At 39.8% G+C, this 22,305-nt stretch overlaps 1 protein-coding gene across 26 annotated transcripts in view; it reads right to left on the reverse strand.

Moving 5' to 3' along the window:
- TRDN (triadin) overlaps nucleotides 1-22,305 on the reverse strand; it is a 630,780-nt gene that overhangs the window by 175,199 nt on the left and 433,276 nt on the right. For 24 of the 26 annotated variants that reach the window (XR_010793132.1, XM_066606567.1, XM_066606610.1 and 21 more), the window contains 9 exons: nucleotides 21,903-21,950; nucleotides 20,147-20,194; nucleotides 19,932-19,973; nucleotides 16,059-16,100; nucleotides 13,830-13,877; nucleotides 11,255-11,293; nucleotides 10,990-11,040; nucleotides 7,431-7,460; nucleotides 7,222-7,254 (listed from right to left, as the gene is read on the reverse strand). Coding sequence is in view for 25 of the 26 variants with exons in the window: in XM_066606567.1 (XP_066462664.1) it covers nucleotides 7,222-7,254; nucleotides 7,431-7,460; nucleotides 10,990-11,040; nucleotides 11,255-11,293; nucleotides 13,830-13,877; nucleotides 16,059-16,100; nucleotides 19,932-19,973; nucleotides 20,147-20,194; nucleotides 21,903-21,950 (381 nt within the window). In the remaining variant the exon portion in view is untranslated. The remainder of the gene's footprint in view (nucleotides 1-7,221; nucleotides 7,255-7,430; nucleotides 7,461-10,989; nucleotides 11,041-11,254; nucleotides 11,294-13,829; nucleotides 13,878-16,058; nucleotides 16,101-19,931; nucleotides 19,974-20,146; nucleotides 20,195-21,902; nucleotides 21,951-22,305) is intronic. The other 2 variants (XM_066606494.1, XM_066606540.1) reach the window with 2 other exon arrangements.

Here is a 22,305-nt window from a genome sequence, read left to right on the forward strand (position 1 = left end):
ACTGATTTGGGAGAGGGAATTGGGAAAGTCTTTCTCAATAACACAATGGAATAGTGCTCACTTGTGGGCTAATAGGGCCTCATCCTGCGCCTCATTGCTGGAAGTGCATAGTAAGGTACTTACAAGATGGTATAGATCCCCAGTCAGATTAGCAGACTTCTTCCCAGACGTCTCAGATAAATGCTGGCGAGACTGCGGGAACCGGGGCTCTCTATTGCATATTTTCTGGAGTTGCCCCTATATTCAACAGATATGGCAAGAATTCTTCTCTCTCATTAGAAAAATTGTTGGAATTGTCATTCCTCCAAAGCCAGAATTAGCCATTCTTCTGATAGGGATAGATAACATTCCCATCAAATATAGAAAGTTGGTATCTCATGACCTTCTTTCAATAAAACTACTTCTAGTGAGGAAATGGAGATCACAACAAATCCCTTCTCTGAACGAAATAACACAACTTCTCGCGGAACATTGCGTGTATGAGAAAATATTTGCAATTAGGAATGATAGAGTAAATCAGTTTGTGCAGATGTGGAGTCCTTGGCAGCAATTCTTCAACTTAGTGAATCCTGTCCCTATATAAGCCCGAGAAAATAACTTTGACAGATCAAATTGTTACAATTAAGTTACTGTTCCCAGGTTCACAAATAAGGATTTATTTGTATTTAATGCATTTTGGTTAGGCTAAACGCAATTTACCTAAGGGTATAAAGTTAATTAAGCAGACTAATCCTTACCCCCGCCCCTTTTTGTTTTTCTTCCAACTTCCAACTACGTTTCCACTATATATTCCTCCCTTCCTTCTTTTCCTTGTCTCATTGCTTTTCAATTGTATTTCTAGTTAGATCATTGGATATTACAAACATAGTCTATGTAAAGCTTCTGAGGACACTGTAAAATGTGTTGTACCTGTAGATTATATTGATTCACTGTTGTGTCAACCCTGCTGATTCTCAATAAAAAATTGCATTTGAGTGCATTGTGATTTTTACTATTGAAATTATTGTAAGCATTTGCGATTTTTTTCAATCTCAAACTTAAGTGTTTGAGGACCGATATTGTACTCGCACATGTCAATGCTTCCTATGGCCTGTATCTTTATTAAATACCGCCATTAAAATTGACGCAAAATTACTGGTTTATAGATTATGAATCCTATATGAAGACAGCTATAATCCCACCAAAAATGTAAGTCCCACACATGAATCAATATAACAACCCTAAAATCAATGTCTGAGTCAGGACTGCAGAAATTATCATTAAAAAATGTTTATTGAAAAGTACCTATTTAATAAAAATTAGAGATGAGCGAGCACGCTCGGATACAGCAGTTACTCGAGTGAGCATTGCTCTTCTCGAGTAACTGCTTACTGGTCTGATCGTGCTCAGGGGGGCGTCGGGGGTGAGCAGTAGGGGGGTAATGGGGTGGAGCGAGAGAACATCACTGTCACACTGTCACAGGACTGCAACAGGGTCGAAAGAATCCCCTGTCACAGCTGTGGCAGGGACTCACAATGCTATCCCATTGCTTTCAATGGGGCCACCGCTACTGCCGTCCTATTGAAAGCAAAGGGATGCAGGCAACCCCCAAAGTGATTTTTTGGGGGAGGGCTTGAAATATAAACCCTTCCCTGAAAATAAGCCCTAGCTGAATGAACAAATTTAAAAAAATTAATGCATCACCTATCAACGCTGTTGGGGCTCTAGTGATTCTTCTCTCTGGCTCCCCGGCAGTGTTCTTCAACATTTTATTCTGGCCAGGGATTTAAAAATCCCTGCCTCCTGGAAGCGGAGGCAGCGCTCATCTGTCATTCAATGAATTGACAAGGTTGCCTACTGTCCCTGTTGATCTTTATATTCACCCTAGAACCACTGGCACAAGCTCTTAGGGAAAGCACTCTGATCAAAAAGAATACAGATTGGTGATCACTCTCATTGAAAGTATCGCTATGTAAATTATATTATTTGAACACTAACAGACCTCATATCTTCTCTTGAAAATGCTTTGACAAATCTCTAATTACAAGATAAACACACACCTTTCCAATTGACTCACATATCCTTAAGGCTTTGGGGAAAATAATAATTATTGTATGAAACCCCAGGGTGCACTGCCAGAGGATTACATCTTTTTGAATTTGCTCCAATATACTAGCCATTGCTAAAATATATCAAAATAGAACTCGATAGGTATCTCTAACTTCGCACATTTATCGCAAGAGAACTCTTTTATCTCATTCAAACAACTAAGGTCTCAATATTCTTTGACTTCAGAGGACTATTACAAGTACATACAAATACAACATTTTCTACATACACATAAACTTCTATTATTCAGGGGTAACCCAACTAGATTCAAAATATTCTCTAAAGGAATTAAATAGTTAAAGGGGTTGTCCCGCGGCAGCAAGTGGGTCTATACACTTCTGTATGGCCATAATAATGCACTTTGTAATGTACATTGTGCATTAATTATGAGCCATACAGAAGTTATAAAAAGTTTTTTACTTACCTGCTCCGCTGCTGGCGTCCTCGTTTCCATGGAGCCGACTAATTTTCGCCCTCCGATGGCCAAATTAGCCGCGCTTGCGCAGTCCAGGTCTTCTGCTCTCTTCAATGGAGCCGCTCGTGCAGAATGCCGACTCCGTGTAGCTCCGCCCCGTCACGTGCCGATTCCAGCCAATCAGGAGGCTGGAATCGGCAATGGACCGCACAGAAGAGCTGCGGTCCACGGAGGAAAAGGATCCCGGCGGCCATCTACACCGGTAAGTATAGAAGTCACCGGAGCGCGGGGATTAAGGTAAGCGCTGAGCGGTTTTTTTTTTACGTCCCTGCATCGGGGTTGTCTCGCGCCGAACGGGGGGGGGGGGGGTTGAAAAAAAAAACAAAACCGTTTCGGCGCGGGACAACCCCTTTAAAACCGATATGTACTTTAATACATGATTATGCTAGTTTTAAAAAAACATTCGTTGTGAGAGTGGGAGAAAGAATTGACTCAAACATTTAGTGATACAGAGTGGAAGCAAGCTCTAACTCTGACCTACAAAGCAGGTAAATGTAGCACGCATGTTGGGACATTAAGGCCCTATTCACATGAGCGTTTTTATGCGACCATCGGAAGCATTGGATTCCAATGCATTCATTCAGATGACTGATTATATGGCCTAGTAAAAATGTTTGGCCAACGAAGATAGGACATCGGCAGCTGAATACACTGGCGTGGTCAGAAAAGATAGGTCTTTCAGTCGTGATCAGCTGGTGGCTTTTATGAGAGCGGCTGGCAAAGGAAGGGGGAGGGAGCTTAGAATTAGCTAGCACTGCTGAAACATGTCAGCTAGCTCTATTTAAATAATAGAAGCCATGCTAAGCATTTCTCCTGACTGAAGGAATTCCAGGCTGTGGCCATGTGAAATTGCGAGAAAGTGCAAATTGTAGCTGCAACTTGTTTGTTTCTTATGTATGCGATGAGACCAGTGTAAAAACACATCACCCATGTGAATAAGGCCTAATGAAGATCACACTCCAATGGTATAATACACTGGTACGTTTGGCTCAAATGCACCTTAATTGGTCGGCTGACTGCTGAAGGAATTGTGTCTCAGGGCTTAGTCAGACGGGCGTTTTTTGCCGCGATTTGCGGATCGCATGACGGATGCGCATCTGCAAATCGCGTGACCGGTGCGCGCAAGTCGCCCGCAAATCGCCCGAAAATCTGCTCCTAGCCGCGTTTCATTAGAAACGGGCCGGAGCTGTCCAGCGCATTGCATTCAATGGAGACGGCAATACAGCCGTCTCCATTGAAAGCAATGCTCTGCGGGCGAGCCCGGGATGAATTGTCGGTAAGGGCTTAAATATATAAGCCCTTACCTGCAATTCATCCTAAAATGTGTTAAAATAAAAAAAAATTGCATTCTCACCTTCTGCCGGCAGCTCCGAGCGGCCGTCCTGCAGTGGGTGTGAAGGGGGTGTGAGTCAGACCTGCCCCCTGATTGGCTCAGCGCTGAGCCAATCAGAGGCATGCCTCACTCACACCCATTCATGAATTCATGAATGGATGTGAGTCAGACCTGCCCCTGATTGGCTCAGCGCTGAGAGGCAGCAGTCACTCACCCATTCATGAATTCATGAATGGGTGTGTGAGTGAAACCGGCCTCTGATTGGTCAGAGTTTTTCAACCTAAGTAATATACATGTATGTAAAGACTTGTACGTTTCATACAACTGCTCCTTTCGCTGGTTCTTCTAGTTTATGGATATGTCATTGCTATTTGTTGCATATTCAAATGCACAATACAGAAGGAATGTATCAATCATGCTGCTTCTTGGCTAATTAATAGTTCCAGTTTATATTATTTTCAACAGCAGAGGTACTGTGCTAATCAGGATGCTTCATTGTTAATTAGTGCTTTAATTAAGATGTATTAAGCAAAATATCTTAAGACATACACAAGATTACATGCTGCATTAAGTACACATTTGTCGTATAGAATTTTCATTATGTATTTAATTATTCATTATGTTTTCCTTTTGTTCACTTTGTTTTATATTTCATTACACCCATTAAAAAAATATTAGATTATGAATGGCATTTAAAACAATGAAATAATGAAATCAATATAACCAATTACTGGTTCTGAGAATGGGCAAATGCCACCTTCATATTAATGGGTTTTTACAGTATATCTTTGCATTTGGCTTAGCAGCAATAGTATCTACTAGGGGGTAGGTAGACACACTATGCAAAAATAATGTGCATTGTAAAGCCCTACGTCTGGTGGGCAATGCAAGCAGACAGGTTTTCTTAATCAGACCATTTCTTTAAGCCCCTACTGACAGACCTATTTGGCATCGGGACACAACAATTTTTAAAATTCTTTTATTACAGTATTCCAAGAGAAGTAGCTGTATGGTGGCTTATTCTTTGTGGTAAGAGTTGTACTTTTCAGTAGTACTATTTTGCGGTATATATAACTTTTTTCACTGTTCATTCCGCAATACAAATCACATATTAGCTTTATGCTATGGTTGTGAAATGTTTGTACCAGATATGCACAATATAATTTCTTTAAGTTTTACTACTATTACCACTACTACTGCTTCTGCTACTATGGCAACTTTTAATATATGTTTAAAGGGCCATTCCAGTGATTTTTTTTTCACTAGGTGACACACACACATTTATATGTATGTCAGCTAGTATAACTTTGTTTAGCTATTTATCTATGGAAAACTCCTGGACTTCTCTTCTCAGATGGTCATATGATCTCAATTCTGACTAGCTGAGATTTTCGGTTCATGTGTTCAGTTTATAATTAGTTTCTCAGTCAGTATAACTATTGTGTGGTGGACTCTACCACAGAAACTATCTAGAGGGGGACATAAGCACTCCTATCACAGTAACTGCTGATGATCACATAGCTCCTGTCACACAGCTATAAAAGAGGAGATCACAGCCCATCCTTCTGACCCTTTGAGTAAATGGGGCTCATAGACTACCCTCAGCACACTACTGCTTGACACAGCTTGGCATCTTCTCCTCCTCTCAGAGTGATCTGAAGTGGCAGAGGAAGATTCAGGATATGCTCCCAGAAGAAGTTGAGCAATGCTCAGCAAAACACAGATTGGGACATGCTAGCAGGAGAACAGGGACAAAAAACAATACCATGAAGGCCAGATGGGACTACAGATACAGGCAAATGTAGATAAAACCAGTCACAAATATAATAAGTGCACTGTGAAAGTCACACAGCACATCTAAACACCTTGTCTGGGACTGGGCTTTTGGACAACCATATAGTGGTTAGAGCAGTCCATGCTCACTGTACTTTTTCTTGGCTCAGGCTTTATGGCAGCTACAGAGATAATACGTTTAGTACAGGGAGACTTCTCCAAAGACAGTGTCAATCTCAGTCTTTTTGCACTATTGGAACTGTTAACTGTGGTGGAGAAAGAGTTCTTAGAGTTGTTATGTATTATTACTTTCAGGAGGACCCAAAGAGAGAGGAGGAAACTATCACTAATAGGGGGCTTAGCAGGGGTATTATTATTGTTTGTGGGTATGCAAGTAGGTTATATTGCAGTTGGGCAGAAATGAGGCATAATTATTTTGCTGTGGGCACAATGGGAGAATAAGAACTCTTTATGGAATCTATTATTTTGTGAAGCAGACAAGGGGCACAATCTGTGTGAAGGACCACTGAGAGTTATTGGTGTAGCATCAAGATAGGATGTTTCTGTGCAGAGATAAATTGTGACTGGAAGAAGTCTTCATGGTGGTTTGGCCAAATAGAGAAGAAAACCTAAAGTAAACAACTAAAAGCAAAAACACCACCTGCGATCACTGAATATGACTGCACAGTAGCCACTTTTCACTGTATAAAACTGGTGCTCGGGGATTATTTGCTAACTGCATTTTTTAGAGGTATGCTGCTACTACTCACACAGTTGACCCACTGTATCTAAATCTACTGTGCTATGAATGTTGTCTTATGAATAGGATGTCTGATATCTCATATAAAAATACATATATACTTTTTTTTTTCTTGGATGGAGCAAAACATATGTCTCAGGATGCATATGCTTCTACTTTTTTAGGACCCTAGAAATATACTGACTTGCTAGTGCTGCAACAATAGATCATTTAAGAGACCTAACAATGGAGTTGAAAGCTAGAAGACTTGCTACCAAATTCAAAGCTTGAAAATGGGGAATGGGCCCAAGGTGAAGCTTTGCATGTGAAAACATAAGCGTTCAGCTATTCCTCTGTGATCCATCAATGGATCTCACTAATGTCTATGGAGTGCAAACTGGCTGATTCTAAAAACGGGTTCTGAAATAATTTTTAAAAATGAAAAGTGAAAGCAAACTCTATGTATCTGCTGTCAAACTAATCTTGTATCAAAATGTACCCCCTTCCCTCAGAAAAGATCTCTGACATAAACAAGGCCTTACTTTTGGAGACCTTTACATTGGTTGGAATATTCTGCAAAAGTATTGCAGAATATGGCCTCCTGCGGAATATTCAGTCCAGAATATGCACTGCTAATATTTAGATTTTGGTGCAGAATTGAAATACAGATTCCTGCCAGCAATTCTGCATCAAAATCCGCAGTGCAGATTTTGGTGTGGAATTCAGTGAAGGTATATCCAGCTGTTGCAGAATATTCCGTCCCATGTGCAGCACACCTAATAAATAATGTTTACATTAATAATATACATTTACCTTTCTTTGTTGCTGTTGGTTCAGGCTTCTTTTCTGTGTTAGGTGGAAAGAAAAGTATTTATTAAATCTATAGCATCTCACATTGAGCATAATTGAGTTCCACCTTTGTTACACATTACAATATGCGCTGATAGTAACTATATGTTTCATCGCTTTTATTTTCTAAAATACAGCACTTTTATTTACTATGAAACTACTACAAAACACACCTTTCTTTGCCGTATCTTCATGTTTCTTTGCTAGAAAATGATAATGAATATATACAAAATAAACAATGTATCAATATATGATCACAGCCAGGATCAGTAATACAATTCTTTTAGAAATCATATATCTATAAGGCCTCATTCCCATAAGCGCTGTGGCATACAACATAGCCGCGTGCAAAGCTCGAGGCTGTACTGCACTAAAGATCACGTGAACAGGTTAATTTCAGCTGCTTGAAGTAGCCCATTCACACAATCCGTGGTGCGAGCTGCGTACTTTCCAGCTCCCATAGGAGTGTATGGAAAGCATTATCTTTGCGGGCGCCACGGAGCTGACATGCGACCTCACAGTAGCTTGTCCTATCTTTGTTAGGTGCGCAAATATAGCACGTCTAGTGTTCTTTCGTGTGAATGTTTCAATAGGAAACTATTGGTTCCTATAGAAGCGCTTTCTATGCACACCTCTAAAGCGCGCCCACAGCGCTACTGTGAAAGAGTCCTTAAAAATACATATTATATAAATAAATGAGAACACTATGTATACCTTTGCAACATTTTTTTTACTGCTTACATGCAACTAAAGTGAAAAATGAAGCAACTATGAAATAAGACTTCATTTAAAAAAATTCCTATCTTTCTGCACTACCCTGCTGCAAACCTATGAATCCCCATGGTCGCGGGGAACAAATAGACCTTGCATATTCTGATCCTGGAGCCATACTCACTTTCTATAAATGTATGTAATTAGCATATCGAAACAAATATGACTCTAGTTCATTGGACAGATGTCACAAAGATTTAAAGCATTAAAAACATTGAAGGTTCTTTTGGAGAATTGGTTTTGTAGAGTTACTTATGGTATATAGGCCCTTTAGGTCCTGAAGCTGAGTGCACAAGGCTTATTCATTCAAGATTCTCTTAAAAACATGCATCAAAAAAGTTTAGAGTATTAAAAAACGCAAAAAATAGAGTTTGTAATGTTTGTAAATGTAAAGCCTATTGGAGGATAAACCAATACAAATGCCACATAGAAAATACAGTATGTTGAACAAAGTATTGGGATACATAGAAGGTGATGAAATTCGATTTTATTCACATTTTTACAATATGGTGTTGGGCCGCCTTTGGTTGAAATGACTGTAGGAGCCCTCCTAAGCTGCTTTCCATCAAATTCCAATAGATATGTAGAGGGATTTGCCTCCATTCCTCGAGGAGAGCTTCAGATGGTGAGGATGAGGGATGATAAATGTGCATGGATACGATGTTCTAGTTCGTCCCAAAGATACATGATGGGATGATGAGCTGGCCAATGAAGTATTTAGGTGTTCTGCTCCTCAACTCTCTGCTCCTCCTCACTCTGTACTGTATGATATGGTGCTCAGTCATTTTGTTAGAGACATGGAGCTGTATCAAAATACTGCACAGTGTAAGTAATGCCACACTGTCTACAATGCCTCTGTACCCTTTGGCATTGAGGGTGGACTTCAAAATGCTCAATTGCCATAGCCCTTCCCAGCAGAAACACACCAAACCAGAACAGAATCTACTCCAAACTCCACTTTTGGAATAATGCAGTCACATAGAAACTACTCTCCAGAGAACCACCATCAGAAGATGCTGTACTGTTATTCAGCTATTGACAACTCTCGCTTCCACTCATTTACAGTCCAAGAATGATGCCCCACGTACCACCGCAGGTGCCTATGTGCTTTCACTGCTGTGATTTTGGCCTTGTGTGGAGCTGCTTGTTCATGTTAACCCTTCACGTATAGTTCACTATGAGTGGTTCTTGTGCTAATGGATATTCCAATAGCCTGTTAAACCTCTTGAGTGAGTGCATCAGCAGCCGGTGTGCATGATGCCTTCATAGCTTGTACAAGGTTTCATTGCATACATTCTCTCAGCTTACAAGGTCTCCCTGAACGTGGCTACACTGCATACACACCAGATGTCTTCAATTTCTGAATAACATTGCCAACAGTGGACTTTGCAAAGTGTTCTGCAATATCCCACTGTGCAATTGCTTCGTCACTCAGGTGACATCCCACCACCATGCCACGTTGGAAGTCATCTCTACGCCTTCTGGCATTCTGATACTAGGATATGCCTGTGTGATTCTCTCCTTTATACCTAATGCTCACACATCAGATTTTCATATCCCCTTCGTCTGACACCACACGATTGGTGGGTGTCACAATACTTTTGTCAACACAGTGTACTGTGAGGGCTCAGTCATAAGGGCGCCGATGCGCCCGTGTTACTGCATGATAAGACAGCCGCACTGGGTGCGGACGTCTCTCTGGATGACTGGCTCCATTGCCGGCCATGTGTTCTATCTGCCGGCTGGTGGGGAGAGTCGTCCGCACCGTCAGTGCAGCGGTCTTATCCTGCAGAAACACTGGCGCATCGGCGCCCGTGTGACTGAGCCCTGATATGGAAATAATCATCCCCAGAGTAAAAACTCTATGCTAATAAACATCGCAAATAAAAACTTGTGTGAATAGGACATTCTTATTTTTATATACTGACAAAAAACATCTGAATGTACATTTTTGCACAAACAAAAACATCAGATTTTTTTTTTTTAAATAGACAACAAAAATGTTGTGTGTGAATCCAACTCACAATACACACAGGGTAGTCCAGTAATCCGTATTAACTTATGCTATGCACCACTCACTACTCAGATGATGCATCAATCCAAACAAGCAAAAAGGAGCCCATCCAGCAGTGTTTCATTCTAATCAAGGATTTATAGGTTCTTCAATAAATACAATATAGCAGCAGTTGCAATTACATTCCATTACATGAATACTGGCATTTTCTTCATTCTAGTGTCAGATGCAATCACCTCTCAGTATACCTGCAACATTTTGGAGATCCTCCCCTTTCCTCAAGTGTAACACTGCTGCATGTTCTTTTTTTCTTGTCGAGGGCTTAAACAGATGGGACCGATTTTGTCTTGTTTTGCAGCCGTGAAAATTACAGGCGCAAAACAGAATGAAACAAAACCATTGACTTCAATGTTTTAATTTTCACTAGTGTGATTTTTGTGCATTAATACTATGCCCGAGAAAATATAGCATCTGCCCTATCTTTTCACATGTGCGACTAAGATAAGGCAGGACCTATCTTCCTGTTTGTTTGTTTTTTAAACCTTGCGCGCTATAGTGCAGGGTTTACATAGTCAAAAGAAACAAAAAAGGGCAGTTCATGTGCTAATACACTCCATAACGGCAAGCGTATTAGATCATGTACCCACCCATGTGTTTTTGCCCTTAGATATAGTACCGTATCACATCCAGGACCAATATGACCATGGAAAGCCATTCTACAAAATTTAGAAGGAATCTAAAATGCTTATTGTCATGCCACTAAGTGTAGTTCTGTTGGCGTTATTTACTTTTGTGCTTAGGCACACAGTAACTCAGCGGAACCCTGGACTAAAGGGCCTTGTATGGCAATAGAACAGTATACATATGACTAATAAAAAAGATAACTGGTTGCCTAGCTTGATACTGTTCGTTTACTATATATGCCTTAATTGTATGCACATGATTACCTTCCTTTGGTTTTATCAGCTTCTTTTCTTCTTTTTTCACTTGTGTTTCGACTGTTGAATAAAAATGTGATATTATGAATATGTTTTATTGTGATATTAGTGTACTAATATGCTTGTAATAGATACAAGAAGAATTTCCTATTATCACATATGAGGAAACATTTACCATATTAATATTGGACTAGAATCTAACAAAGAGACACTTGCATTGTTATTTCTATGCTATCAAATCACTATGTGATATTTTCACGTAATAAAAGTTTACCTTTCTTTGCTTCCACCTTTTCTTCAATCTTTTTAACTGCTGTTTAAAGAAGAAGATGGTGTGTTATGTCTTTGTATTTGTATTAATAATAAAAAGTAACATGCAATAGAATCTCGTTTTATTTTACTCCTGGTGGTATTTATTATTTTGCAGAGTAGTCATGTGCCTGTAGGTGCCAGATTTTAAGAAACCGATCTTTTTCTGAACATTTCTGACATTGAGGGTGATCAATGAGTGGAACAGGTTACCACGGGAGGTGGTAAGTTCTCCTTCAATGGACTTGTTCAAACAAAGGCTGGACAAATATCTGTCTGGGATAATTTAGTGAATCCTGCACTGAGCAGGGGGTTGGACCCGATGACCATGGGGGTCCCTTCTAACTCTACCATTCTATGATTCTATGATTCAATCAGACTAAACTTATTAATTTCATTTTACTTTAATTGAATCTAAGGAACAAAATTCTGTGCTTTTTATTGCTGTAATATACACAGATAGACATATGCTTTTTCTGTTACAAAACTCCTGGGACCTTATAGAGTTAAATGATACGTTTGCTGTGAATCAAGGAGCTCCACACTAATTGACAAAATCAATATCTTGCAGACAATTCCATCCCATGTGAAAGATACCTTATGGTACAGATGCAGCAAATTTTTGCTTGCTTGTGATAACACAGCACAGAAACTTATCTTATCTTAGCCCATTAAAAAAATTATTGCTCTCTTATCATAACACAACAGAATCCATTGTAATGTAATTCAAAGTGTAAATAAACTACCCTTATAGCACAGCCCACTATGATATGATATCACATTTAGGCTGCTTTCACATGGGCGACATAATCGTGCAATTTTCTCGCGATACAACAGAGCTACAAATTGCATGTATGTGAAGCCCATGCTTTCCAATTGGCTCCTTCACATTAGTGATGCTTTGTTGCCCACGACATTGCAAGAAAAAAAATTGTGGGTTGCTAAATATTGCCGTGATTTGTGATGTTTTGTAGCCAATGTTTTGCTATGAAGCCTTCCTATGTGTTGCATTGCATCGTAGCTTTCAGGCTCCCAGACACTTGTTTGAAGTTCTCTGGCAGAGCTTCCTGGTCATGAGTTTGAAAAGCCCTGCCTCCAGGAAGCGCTGCTTCTGATTGGTTCTTGAGCGCCTTGCTGTGGCTTAGCCAATCAGAGTTCAATCAGTGCCTGTGTTTGTTTCATGACAGCCAATCACAGCCATTCAATGAACCAATCAGAGGCAGTACTTTCTGGAGGCAGGGTTTTTCAAACTCCTATGTCAGAGAGCTTCAAACGAGTGCCGAGGAGCTTGGGAAGAAGTGTGGAGGAGCTGAACAGCGTCTCTTAGGTGATGTATTTATTTATTTATTATGCAGCTTGGGTTTATTTTCGGGGTAGAGTTTATATTTCAACCCTCCTCCCTGAAAATTCCAGCAAAAGAGAGCTACAAAGTTGCGCAACTTTGTAGCACCAGGTGTAAATTTGTAGCAATACAAAATCGCCATAGCGCCACAAAAAAAATGCAGAGTTATCGCACAGAACACCGATGTGATAATGCTGCGATTTTCTAGTGGTGATATCAATGTCGCCCGTGTGAAAGAGGCCTAAGAGTTAAGTTAACTGGAAGAAATTCACAGTAGCAAAATTCACACAGGTTTTGGTGCGGAAATGCTATGGACCCCCTGTGGATTTGAAGGCATGAAATCTATGGTGAACATTCTCCGCACAGGTCAATGTATGATCAGATTTTTTTCTGCACAGTGTGGATGAGGATTCTTGAAACTCCATCCACATTGCTGGTACTGTATACAAACATTCTGTAGTCAATTCTGCTGTGGAAAATCCACAGCATTTCAGCACCTATGAACATACCCTTGTAGTTTAGAAAAGACAAAGCCATAGGTTATGCTGCCCTACTGGAATGTATAACTAGTACCACTATCCAATGCAATTAAGTTGAACCTGTCACCAAGGTAATGGTGCCCAAACCAGAGGCAGCATAAGTTCAGGAGAGTCATGCACATTAGAGTTATGCACATTGGAGACACGCATTTCTTATTCTCCAACGCTGCAGCCTTTTAGAGAAAAATGCATTTCTGAAAAGTCACTCGAAATGGGTCTGGAAGTTACAGGTGTCTCCTCACCTGGATCACTTAGACTGACAGGTCTCTCCCAGGGCCCCAGCATTGTGACCCCTTGACTAATTCTGAATGGTTTTTCAAAGTATGTTTTGTCTGAAAAGCCCCTGTGCATGCTTTCCTACTACTCATAGTTTTGGCACCATGAACCTGGTGACAGGTTTTCTTTAAATAATGTCACTATATGATACTGTATAAATAAAGCAGCCAAACTGTTCAAAAAAGCAATGTCACTGCAAAATTGGCAAAGAACATTCGATATCATGAAAGGCAGAGTGTGCAATTAACAACAGCATTCAAATATTCCCATTAAAAATGCACATTGCTAACATTGAAATAGCTAGTAGAGTATTCCTTCAACCACCAGTAAAAATAAAGGAAAATATCAGTTCACTTTATTGTTACAGAAATGTATATGCTTACCTTTCCTGGGTTCAGCTGGTACTTTTTCATGCTTTTTTGTTGGCACTTCTGATACACAGAATAATGTATTAGTTGCAAGGGATAAATTATTACATATACAAATGTGGGACTAACTGCTGTATTTAATAAGTAAATAAGAAACAGCATATCCAGCAAACTACAATGTGCCATATAGGGCATTGCAAGCTCAGATTGGCCCACAGGAGAGCTGGTGGAAACCCCTTGCAGCAGGAGTTGGCTCCGCCCTCTGTACTAGCATTGCACTACATTTTGGAGATACTGCGCTCCATTGGGCCTCTCTCCCTGCTGCAGAACTGTTATAGCAGAGGAGGAGAGAAGGCCCTGCCACCAGCTCCTGGGCTTTTCCCCAGCTCTGTCACGGTGCAGGGGGATCAGCCCTATTCTCATTTGCACAAGGAAAAACTAGAAGCAATAGGATGAAAGTGAAAGGGAGGAGACACAAATTAGATATTAGAAAAAACTTTCTGAAGCGAGGGTGATCAATGAGTGGAACAGGTTACCACGGGAGGTCGTGAGTTCTCCTTCAATGGAAGTGTTCAAAAAAAGGCTGGACAGACATCTTTCTGGGATGATTTAGTGACTCCTGCACTGAGCAGGGGGTTGGACCAGATGACCCTGGAGGTCCCTTCTAACTCTACCATTCTATGATACTATGCTGCTGCTTCTTAACATAGCCAAGGATCTCCCTGCTGTGCAGAACCTCTGACCTCCTTGTTGAGGTCCTCCATTTTCTTTCTTCTGTTGCCTTCCTGGCTTCTTAGCTTGCAATTCAATGCCGTAATTCAGAAGTGAGCTGTCAGACCAGTTGGAAAGGGAGGGGGAGAGAGAGGCTAGCTTCTGCCAGAAGATAAAAATACAGGAGGCTTTGTCCTCCTGTTATGGCTGGTTAACTATTTTTCTACTGCCCTGAGCTTCTTGTACAAGCCATCTGTAGGGAAGGTAAGTTTGTGAAATGGGTGTGCAATTGCATGTAATATACCTGTATATGTCTATATTATGTGTATAAAGCTGCTTTCACATCTGTGCTGGAACTTCTATTCTGAGGTGTGTGTTTTAGGTCTCCTAGATCAGAAATTGCACCAAGAAAGGCAGCAAGTGTGCTTCTTGTTTTAAAAGCAATGTCATAACTTTTACAACAACAAATTCTACCAGGTGAACACAACACTCAAGCACAGGCCTTCTCCAAGCAACAACTGCAACAGGGAACAGGCAAGGATGAATGTCCTACAATTTTTGGGACTACTATGAAATGTGGAATACCAATTTTAGCTCCATGCTCCACCTGCTTGATATTGACCCAGTGTGCTGTTGAAGATAATGAATGTCCCTGACAATGCTTGGTAGATGACATATCCGTGGTCAGGTGCACCCTGCCACTAACAGCATTCTCCAATGCTAGGGACATGGCAGTCCAGGAGCTACTTTTTGATAAAGACCTGGTGGCTGGGCATCTGGTACTATGAGTTAGCATGGAGCATCATGTTGTGGAAGGCATCTGTCTTCAGTAGCCTGAAGGGCAGCTTTCCATTGCAAGAAGCTGTGCAATGCTTGTGATCAGACTCTGTGCTTGTAGATGGTTGGGGGGAGGTATTTTTTTACACTCCTATTGCTGAGGAATAGAGGGCTGGCTGCTGAAATGTGGGGTAGATGCCAACGTCCGTGAAGGTGGTGGTAATGGTGATGGTTCAACTTCTGCTCTCTATTTCCCACTCCTGGCTCTGCAGCCCAATCATCAATTACAGAGGAGAGATCTGAAGTAGGTGTGCTAATGTCCCTACACAAAACTGTCTCTCTGTTATACCAGTAAGGATAATTGCATCTACCCACCCTACTTCCTCACACAAGTGCTAAATAGGGGAGCAAAAGTAAGCATTTCTAGATTCTGAATTGGTTCACATGTCTATCACATGAGCCCTCTCAGCCAGTCAAGAGCTCTGAAAAGCAACTTATGATACCCTACCTGAATTTTCAAAAACAGGAGTCATGATCTGGCCTGATCCATTCTAGGTATGCTGACTGGATGAGAGTGATTATGTGAGACAACAACAGAAATATTGCTTATAGATAGGTGCTGTTTTACACATTTGATGTGATTTGATGGGTTTCTGCACTTCCATAGCCCACCTTTAATTGGGGTAATTTAACATTAACATTTCTTTCCCCTGAATGATCATTGTGCATTAAGAGCATTGGTATTTGTTAAATTACCTTTTTTCTTTTCTAGTTTCTCAGTTTTTTTCATAGGTATTTCTAAAAGAAGAATGCAATACTTAATTACTGACCAAGTACTATAAAGACTTTAAAAATACTTCAGCCATCCTATAGCATGCATAAAGTTACGAGTAAAAGTGAACACTGTGGAATTTCCTGGATTTCTGTATTCAAAAGAGAAAAGTGTTGCATGCAAAATGCGAGGCACACTAGGACAAATGGTTAGTTAACATTTCATTTTAAATTGAAACACGGATATCAATATAGACATTCACAAGATTTTAAATTTGTGTAAACATAGTAACCACCATGATAAATATTCCCTATCCCTTGAATCATTCTAAAAATGAAAAGTTATATAACTTACTAATATACTTTGTGTATCAATTCTTCTTCCTTTTCAAGATACTTAGATGCAGTCAGGGAATTAGAACACTCTTGCCTACATTCACAGGCTACAAATTGGTATGTTGCTAGTCCTGTACTCTACTGAGAGGTATACATAATTGTGTGAAGTCTAGGAAACAACAAGTGAGCTAAATAAATCAGTACCAGCTGCACAGATCTCTTCAATTTTCTACAGTGTATCAATCCGGAATCATACCGGTTTAGCTCACAGAGCATTACCTAGACAGCATACAATTGTATCCTCATCTCAGCTGAGAATGAGGGTAGGTATTGTATTTACTAGACTGTTGCTTCTGAATGTAAATCAAGAGTGTTTTCTTGAACTAACGGCAAACAAATATTTTCAGAATGGTGAGGCATTGCAACACACAGAACATTAGAAAGTTTAAAAACCTTTCATTTATAAAGTGATTAATCTGTTGTCATGTCTGACAAAGACATTGCACAGACCACCAGTATTAGAGTGGGACATGAAGGTGGGAAACACACCAGAGCAACTAACATAGAGGGGAATTAATCTATCCCTGGTCTAAAAATGGTCGCACCTGTCTAACAAGGGGCGACCCCCACGCCAGGAAACTGGGGCTTCCTATTATGTATGCTGTTGGGATCTGTAGTTTGAAGCTTCCTAGCAGCACAGACCTCACAGGGTTAATTGATTGAACTGGTTGGGTGTGGTACTTCCTGCTAGCCAATCTCCTGGATCTGTGCTCACATATAAACCCAGCTAGCTCAATCAATTAACCCTGTGAGGCCTGTGCTGCTGGGAAGCTTAGAACTACAGATCCCAGTAGCACACGTAACACTTCCCTGACCACGTAGGACAGATCCAGGAAAACAAGGAACACCTGACAGTATACACACAGAAGGAGCCGAACAGAATAAGTGTAGAAAGAAACCTAACTAGAGACAGAGCAAATGTCTGCACTCACACTGATTGACTCTTCACAGAACAAAACTACTAATTCACAAGACTGGGATACCAGAAATATAACTAGTGCCTTCTATGATGAGCTAGTTTAAATAGCAAAACAAAGTTACTGACTGGGCTGCCAGACAATTAATCAATGAACAGCAAGAAGCTGTATTCATATAAAAACAGAAATCCCCTTGAAATCAAATCTAAACATATATAAGCCCGAAAATATTTGGAAAATGAGGCAGTGATTATTGAGTAATAATCTTTTTTTTAATTAAACATAATGAAGACAGATAGTAGTTTGAGTAAAAGAATGAAATACTTATAATAATTAGTATTTGCATGTCTTTATTGAATACTGTACATTATTTTGATATTCATATTTTACAATTTTAAAAGCCATTTCTTCAATTTAAATAGGTGACGAACTGGAATGACTTTATTTGCCTATAAGAAAATACCAACATTAATATGATTAAACACTATTCTTCAGGTGTATAGAAATAATTCATGTCCCTAGGACACGAATGTGAGTCCTTTTAAAATCTGTCTGGTAGAAATATTTAAAATAAACTATTGACATTTTATTCAACATAATGAATCAAGTAATATTTTTTATTATTCCTTCTACATTTCAATTCTGTAAAGGTCAGATGAATGTATAGATCAGTAGAGTCATATTTAATACATCTTTTAGCCAAAAAGAGAATCCTAAAACTTTGATTAGCCATTAGAAAGGTTAAAAGATGGCAGCCTAGGGGCAGGAATTAAGTCAGGCTTGAAATACAACTTTCATTAAAAATGTTGAATTTGTAAATACATTGTATACTATTTAGAACAGTTATTTCAGTAATAAATGTTTAAAAAATCAACCATTGGTAGAAATATATTTTCTGATTATGGTACCAAGAATGGGATGCTAAAGCATTAATTTATGTGCTCGAAAATGATAGGAGTATTGTTTTGGACCAAATCAATTAAAACATATGTAAAGCTTATGGTCAGCTATAGCCATTATGTTTAGGGATGTAAATGAAATGTAATATCTAGTATGGCTAGATATAAAAATATAACTGTTCTGTAGTAGAGTTGAGCGAACGTACTCTGCAGAGCTTGATGCTCATTCGAGTATTAGCATACTCGATGGTGCTCCTTACTTAGAGGAACATCAAGCCGTGTTCGACCCCGCCCCAGTTTTTGGCTCCTCCCTGCTGTGAAGTGCCTATATTGGCCCCTCCCTGCCATGACGCAGCACGCGCCAATGGCAAATTTTTTGTCTGGCAGGCAGGAGAGAGAGAGTCCCACATACAAAAATGCTCGAGTCTCCCATTGTAGTCAATGGGGTTTGTTATCCGAGTAGAGCTCTTGAATTTTACGAAAAGCTCGATTTGAATAAAGCGGACCCGAGCATTTGGGTGCTCGCTCATCTCTACTCTGTAGGTTTTTTTCTTGGAATTATAGATTTTTATATAGAAAAATCAATACCATGATTGATTATACCTTTATATGCCAAAGGACAACAAATGTTCCTGTACTGGAAAAATTCTGGAACCTTTGTCTTATCTAGAATAGTTTTTTTCTTTCATCATCAATAAAATAGAAAAGATTATTGGTAGAAATATGCAAATCACTATTTTATTGGTCACTAGAACAAAGGGGCTCATGTCTGAGCAAAATGTAGCATTTTTATGTTTTTTATGACTTAAAGGGGTTGTCTAGTTTTAAAAAACACTTTTTCCCCAAGGAACCAGTTTCCCTCATGTGGTGTCCTCTAAAACAAGCTATTTCAACCCAAGAGAGGCATCAACTAGCCACAAATTAAACAGTATACAATGTAATATATGCACAGAAAATAATATAATGGTGCATAAAGTGCATTACTAAGTCATAGCAGTGTAGTATTTACATAATGAATAGTGCAGCAACATATATTTACCCAGGGCTCCATGAACAGTCTGCTGGCAACCACACTGCAGACCACAACATGATTGGGAAATCACATTGGCCCTCTATAGTACTCAGATTGGGTAACAGCTAGCCCCACCTCTGGTGGCAACTTATATATTCAGCTTCTTCTCCACTTCCCATCTGGGCTACACATACCAGACCTTTGCTCTTTACTACATCGTTTATATTACAGTGGTGGGATAAGGTCATTACATCATTCATGTAGGAATAGTCAGATTGCCTTCAGAGAACAGATGGGATAGAAGCAACGTTCAGTGGTACTTCGGTAAAACTGAAAACTTGCTGCTAGATTCCCCAGGAAATTTAAATTCATTGTTAGGATTCCCAGCAGGGAGACAGCCAGTGACACCCACTTATTTTTATCCACAGTAAACAACCCCTCAAAGATAACCCAATAGGTTAGTAGTAGCCTTTTTAATGGAAAACCACAGACAACATATTGGTGGGAGTGTGAAAAAATAGTCATTGATAGTGTAAGGTCGCCCTAAGTGGTTAGTTAAACAGTTAACTGCCAAGCATGTAGCAACTGAGACCAACATAAACATATCACAGAAACATGATATCAAATTATTCACCTTTCACTGCTGGCTTTTTTTCCACTTTTTTCTTTGGCATTTCTAAGGATGACAACATGTATTATACAATGGAATCAGTTTGCCATTAAATGAAAGTTAATAGTTGTACATGACTGGCACTATGGTAATTTGTCACTCTTTTTATTCCACACTACTTCATGAAAAGAAAAAACTGAAAACATCAAGAAAACTTACAAGAAGTTTCAATATATTACCTTTTACAGGTTTAACCAAGTCCTTTTTGGATATTTTTACTGGCGCCTCTAAGAAATAATGAATAAATAATAAGTATCATTATTACTAGTCCGTATACATATTTTTCTGCAGTGTATAAAGACTCTGAGTGTGGCTAATCCTTACTGAATCTGTAATTCTACACGATTAATAATGCTTCAACTAACTAAAAATAACACTCAAAAAAACTGAAATCTACGTAGAGCAAAATAAATAGTTGAAAACATTGCTCTACGTGTTTGTACTTAGCTTTCCATTATTTCACATTTTTTCTGACGCCAGCCCTTTACTCTGCATTCAAGTAACTGAAGTAAATGTTTTACAGTAAGGCCTCGGTCACACGGGCGTTTATTCCCGCGATTTGCGGATCGCATGACGGATGCGCATCCACAAATCGCGTAACCGGGGCCGAAAAATCGCCCCAAAATCTGCTCCTAGCCGCGTTTCATTAGAAACAGGCTGGAGCAGTACAGCGCTGTCCAGCGCATTTAATTCAATGGAGCCGGCAATACAGCCGGCTCCATTGAAAGCAATGGGTTGCGGGCGATGTCCCGATGAATTTTCGGGAAGGGCTTAAAAATATAAGCCCTTCCCTAAAATTAATCCAGAAATGTGTAAAAAGTTAAAAAAAATATATACTCACCTTGTCCCAGCAGACAGAGTTCAGCCGCGGCCGGCCGGCAGTCCTCCTGAACTGCTGTGAGTAGTATTCAGCAGACGGGGATTTAAAATCCCCGGCTGCTGAATGAGCTGCCTCTGATTGGTCCCAGCCTCACCAATCAGAGGCAGCTCTCACTCTGAATTCATGAATGGGTGAGTGAGTGCTGCCTCTGATTGGCTCAGCGCAGGGACCAATCAGGGGCAGCTCTCAGCTGTCATTCAGCTGTATTGCCGGCTCCATTGAATTCAATGGGCAAACATCATTCTTCTCTGCCACAGCTGTTACAGCTGTGGCAGAGGAGAATGATTTGTCTAGTATATGTTCTCAATGGGGTCGGCGCTGCTGCCGCCGGCCCCATTGAGCGCATATAGAGAAGAGAACAGGAATCGCAGATCGCAGATAGGTGTGATCTGCGATTTCTGTTCTATAATTTATCGGACGAGCGCATAAAAAGCGCTCATGTGTCCGATACCATTGCAAAGCAATGGTTTTATAAAATCGCACATCGCATGCACATGCGCAGATCGCACGGAAAATCGCCCGGGTGACCGAGGCCTAAAGCTTCAAAAATGTATAGATCTGAGATACAGATGTAGCCAAATTGAATCTAACTGTGATAACTTTTCTGTGACAAGTTATCTAATATGAAGCAATGGAAAAACTATTGCTACCTTAATGCAACAAAGGCAATTGAAAAGCAACTGAAGAAGGAAATAAACTTTGGAACAGCAAGTTACCTTAATGCATTAAGAGTCAAAGTAAACTTGGCTACATTTTAATTTAAGTACTAGTCCTTTTTGATTTGTCATATTAGGTAACATGGATACCATCTACTCGGCATCCCCTTTAAGTATCTTCCAATCCTAGTCCAGTGGATGCAGCCTGTTAATGCATTACCTGGACAGCCACCTGTTCAAATGAATGCCATGTAATACTTAAGTCACTAAAGGAGAAATGTCTAGGTGAATGCAACTTTCCCTGGTGATAGCAGTTGATCACGGGTATTTCAGAAGCCAGAGCTGTGTCAATTCAAAAAGGGGTTGTCTTCATGAGAGTTGAGTAGTTTTTGCACATACCTTTCTTTTGCTTATCTTGCTCTTTTTTCAGTGTTTTTGACGGTACTGCTAAAACATATTATTAAAATATCATATTAATATTTACACCTCATGGTGTTGATGCTGAACCGATTAGCATGTAATGCATATTTCACATAAATGTAGATCAAGACTTTTTTATATTTCTTAGCTTGTATCCTAGACTATGAAGAATTTCTCTTGACGTTTCTATGGCAAATAAACCTTTTGACACAGCCAGCTTCTATCCTTCTAGAACATCAAGTGAGCGATTTATTATTTTCTCTACAACTGTCAAAACAGTTCTTTAGTTTATATTTCAAAAGGAAAATGACTAATGCTAAATAACCAAATTGGACGGGTCGAAGTGTTATGTCTTATTTTTGTTTGTTTGAAGTCTAAATAC

The sequence above is a fragment of the Eleutherodactylus coqui genome, chromosome 1, assembly GCF_035609145.1.
Source record: "Eleutherodactylus coqui strain aEleCoq1 chromosome 1, aEleCoq1.hap1, whole genome shotgun sequence".
Classification (NCBI taxonomy): domain Eukaryota; kingdom Metazoa; phylum Chordata; class Amphibia; order Anura; family Eleutherodactylidae; genus Eleutherodactylus; species Eleutherodactylus coqui.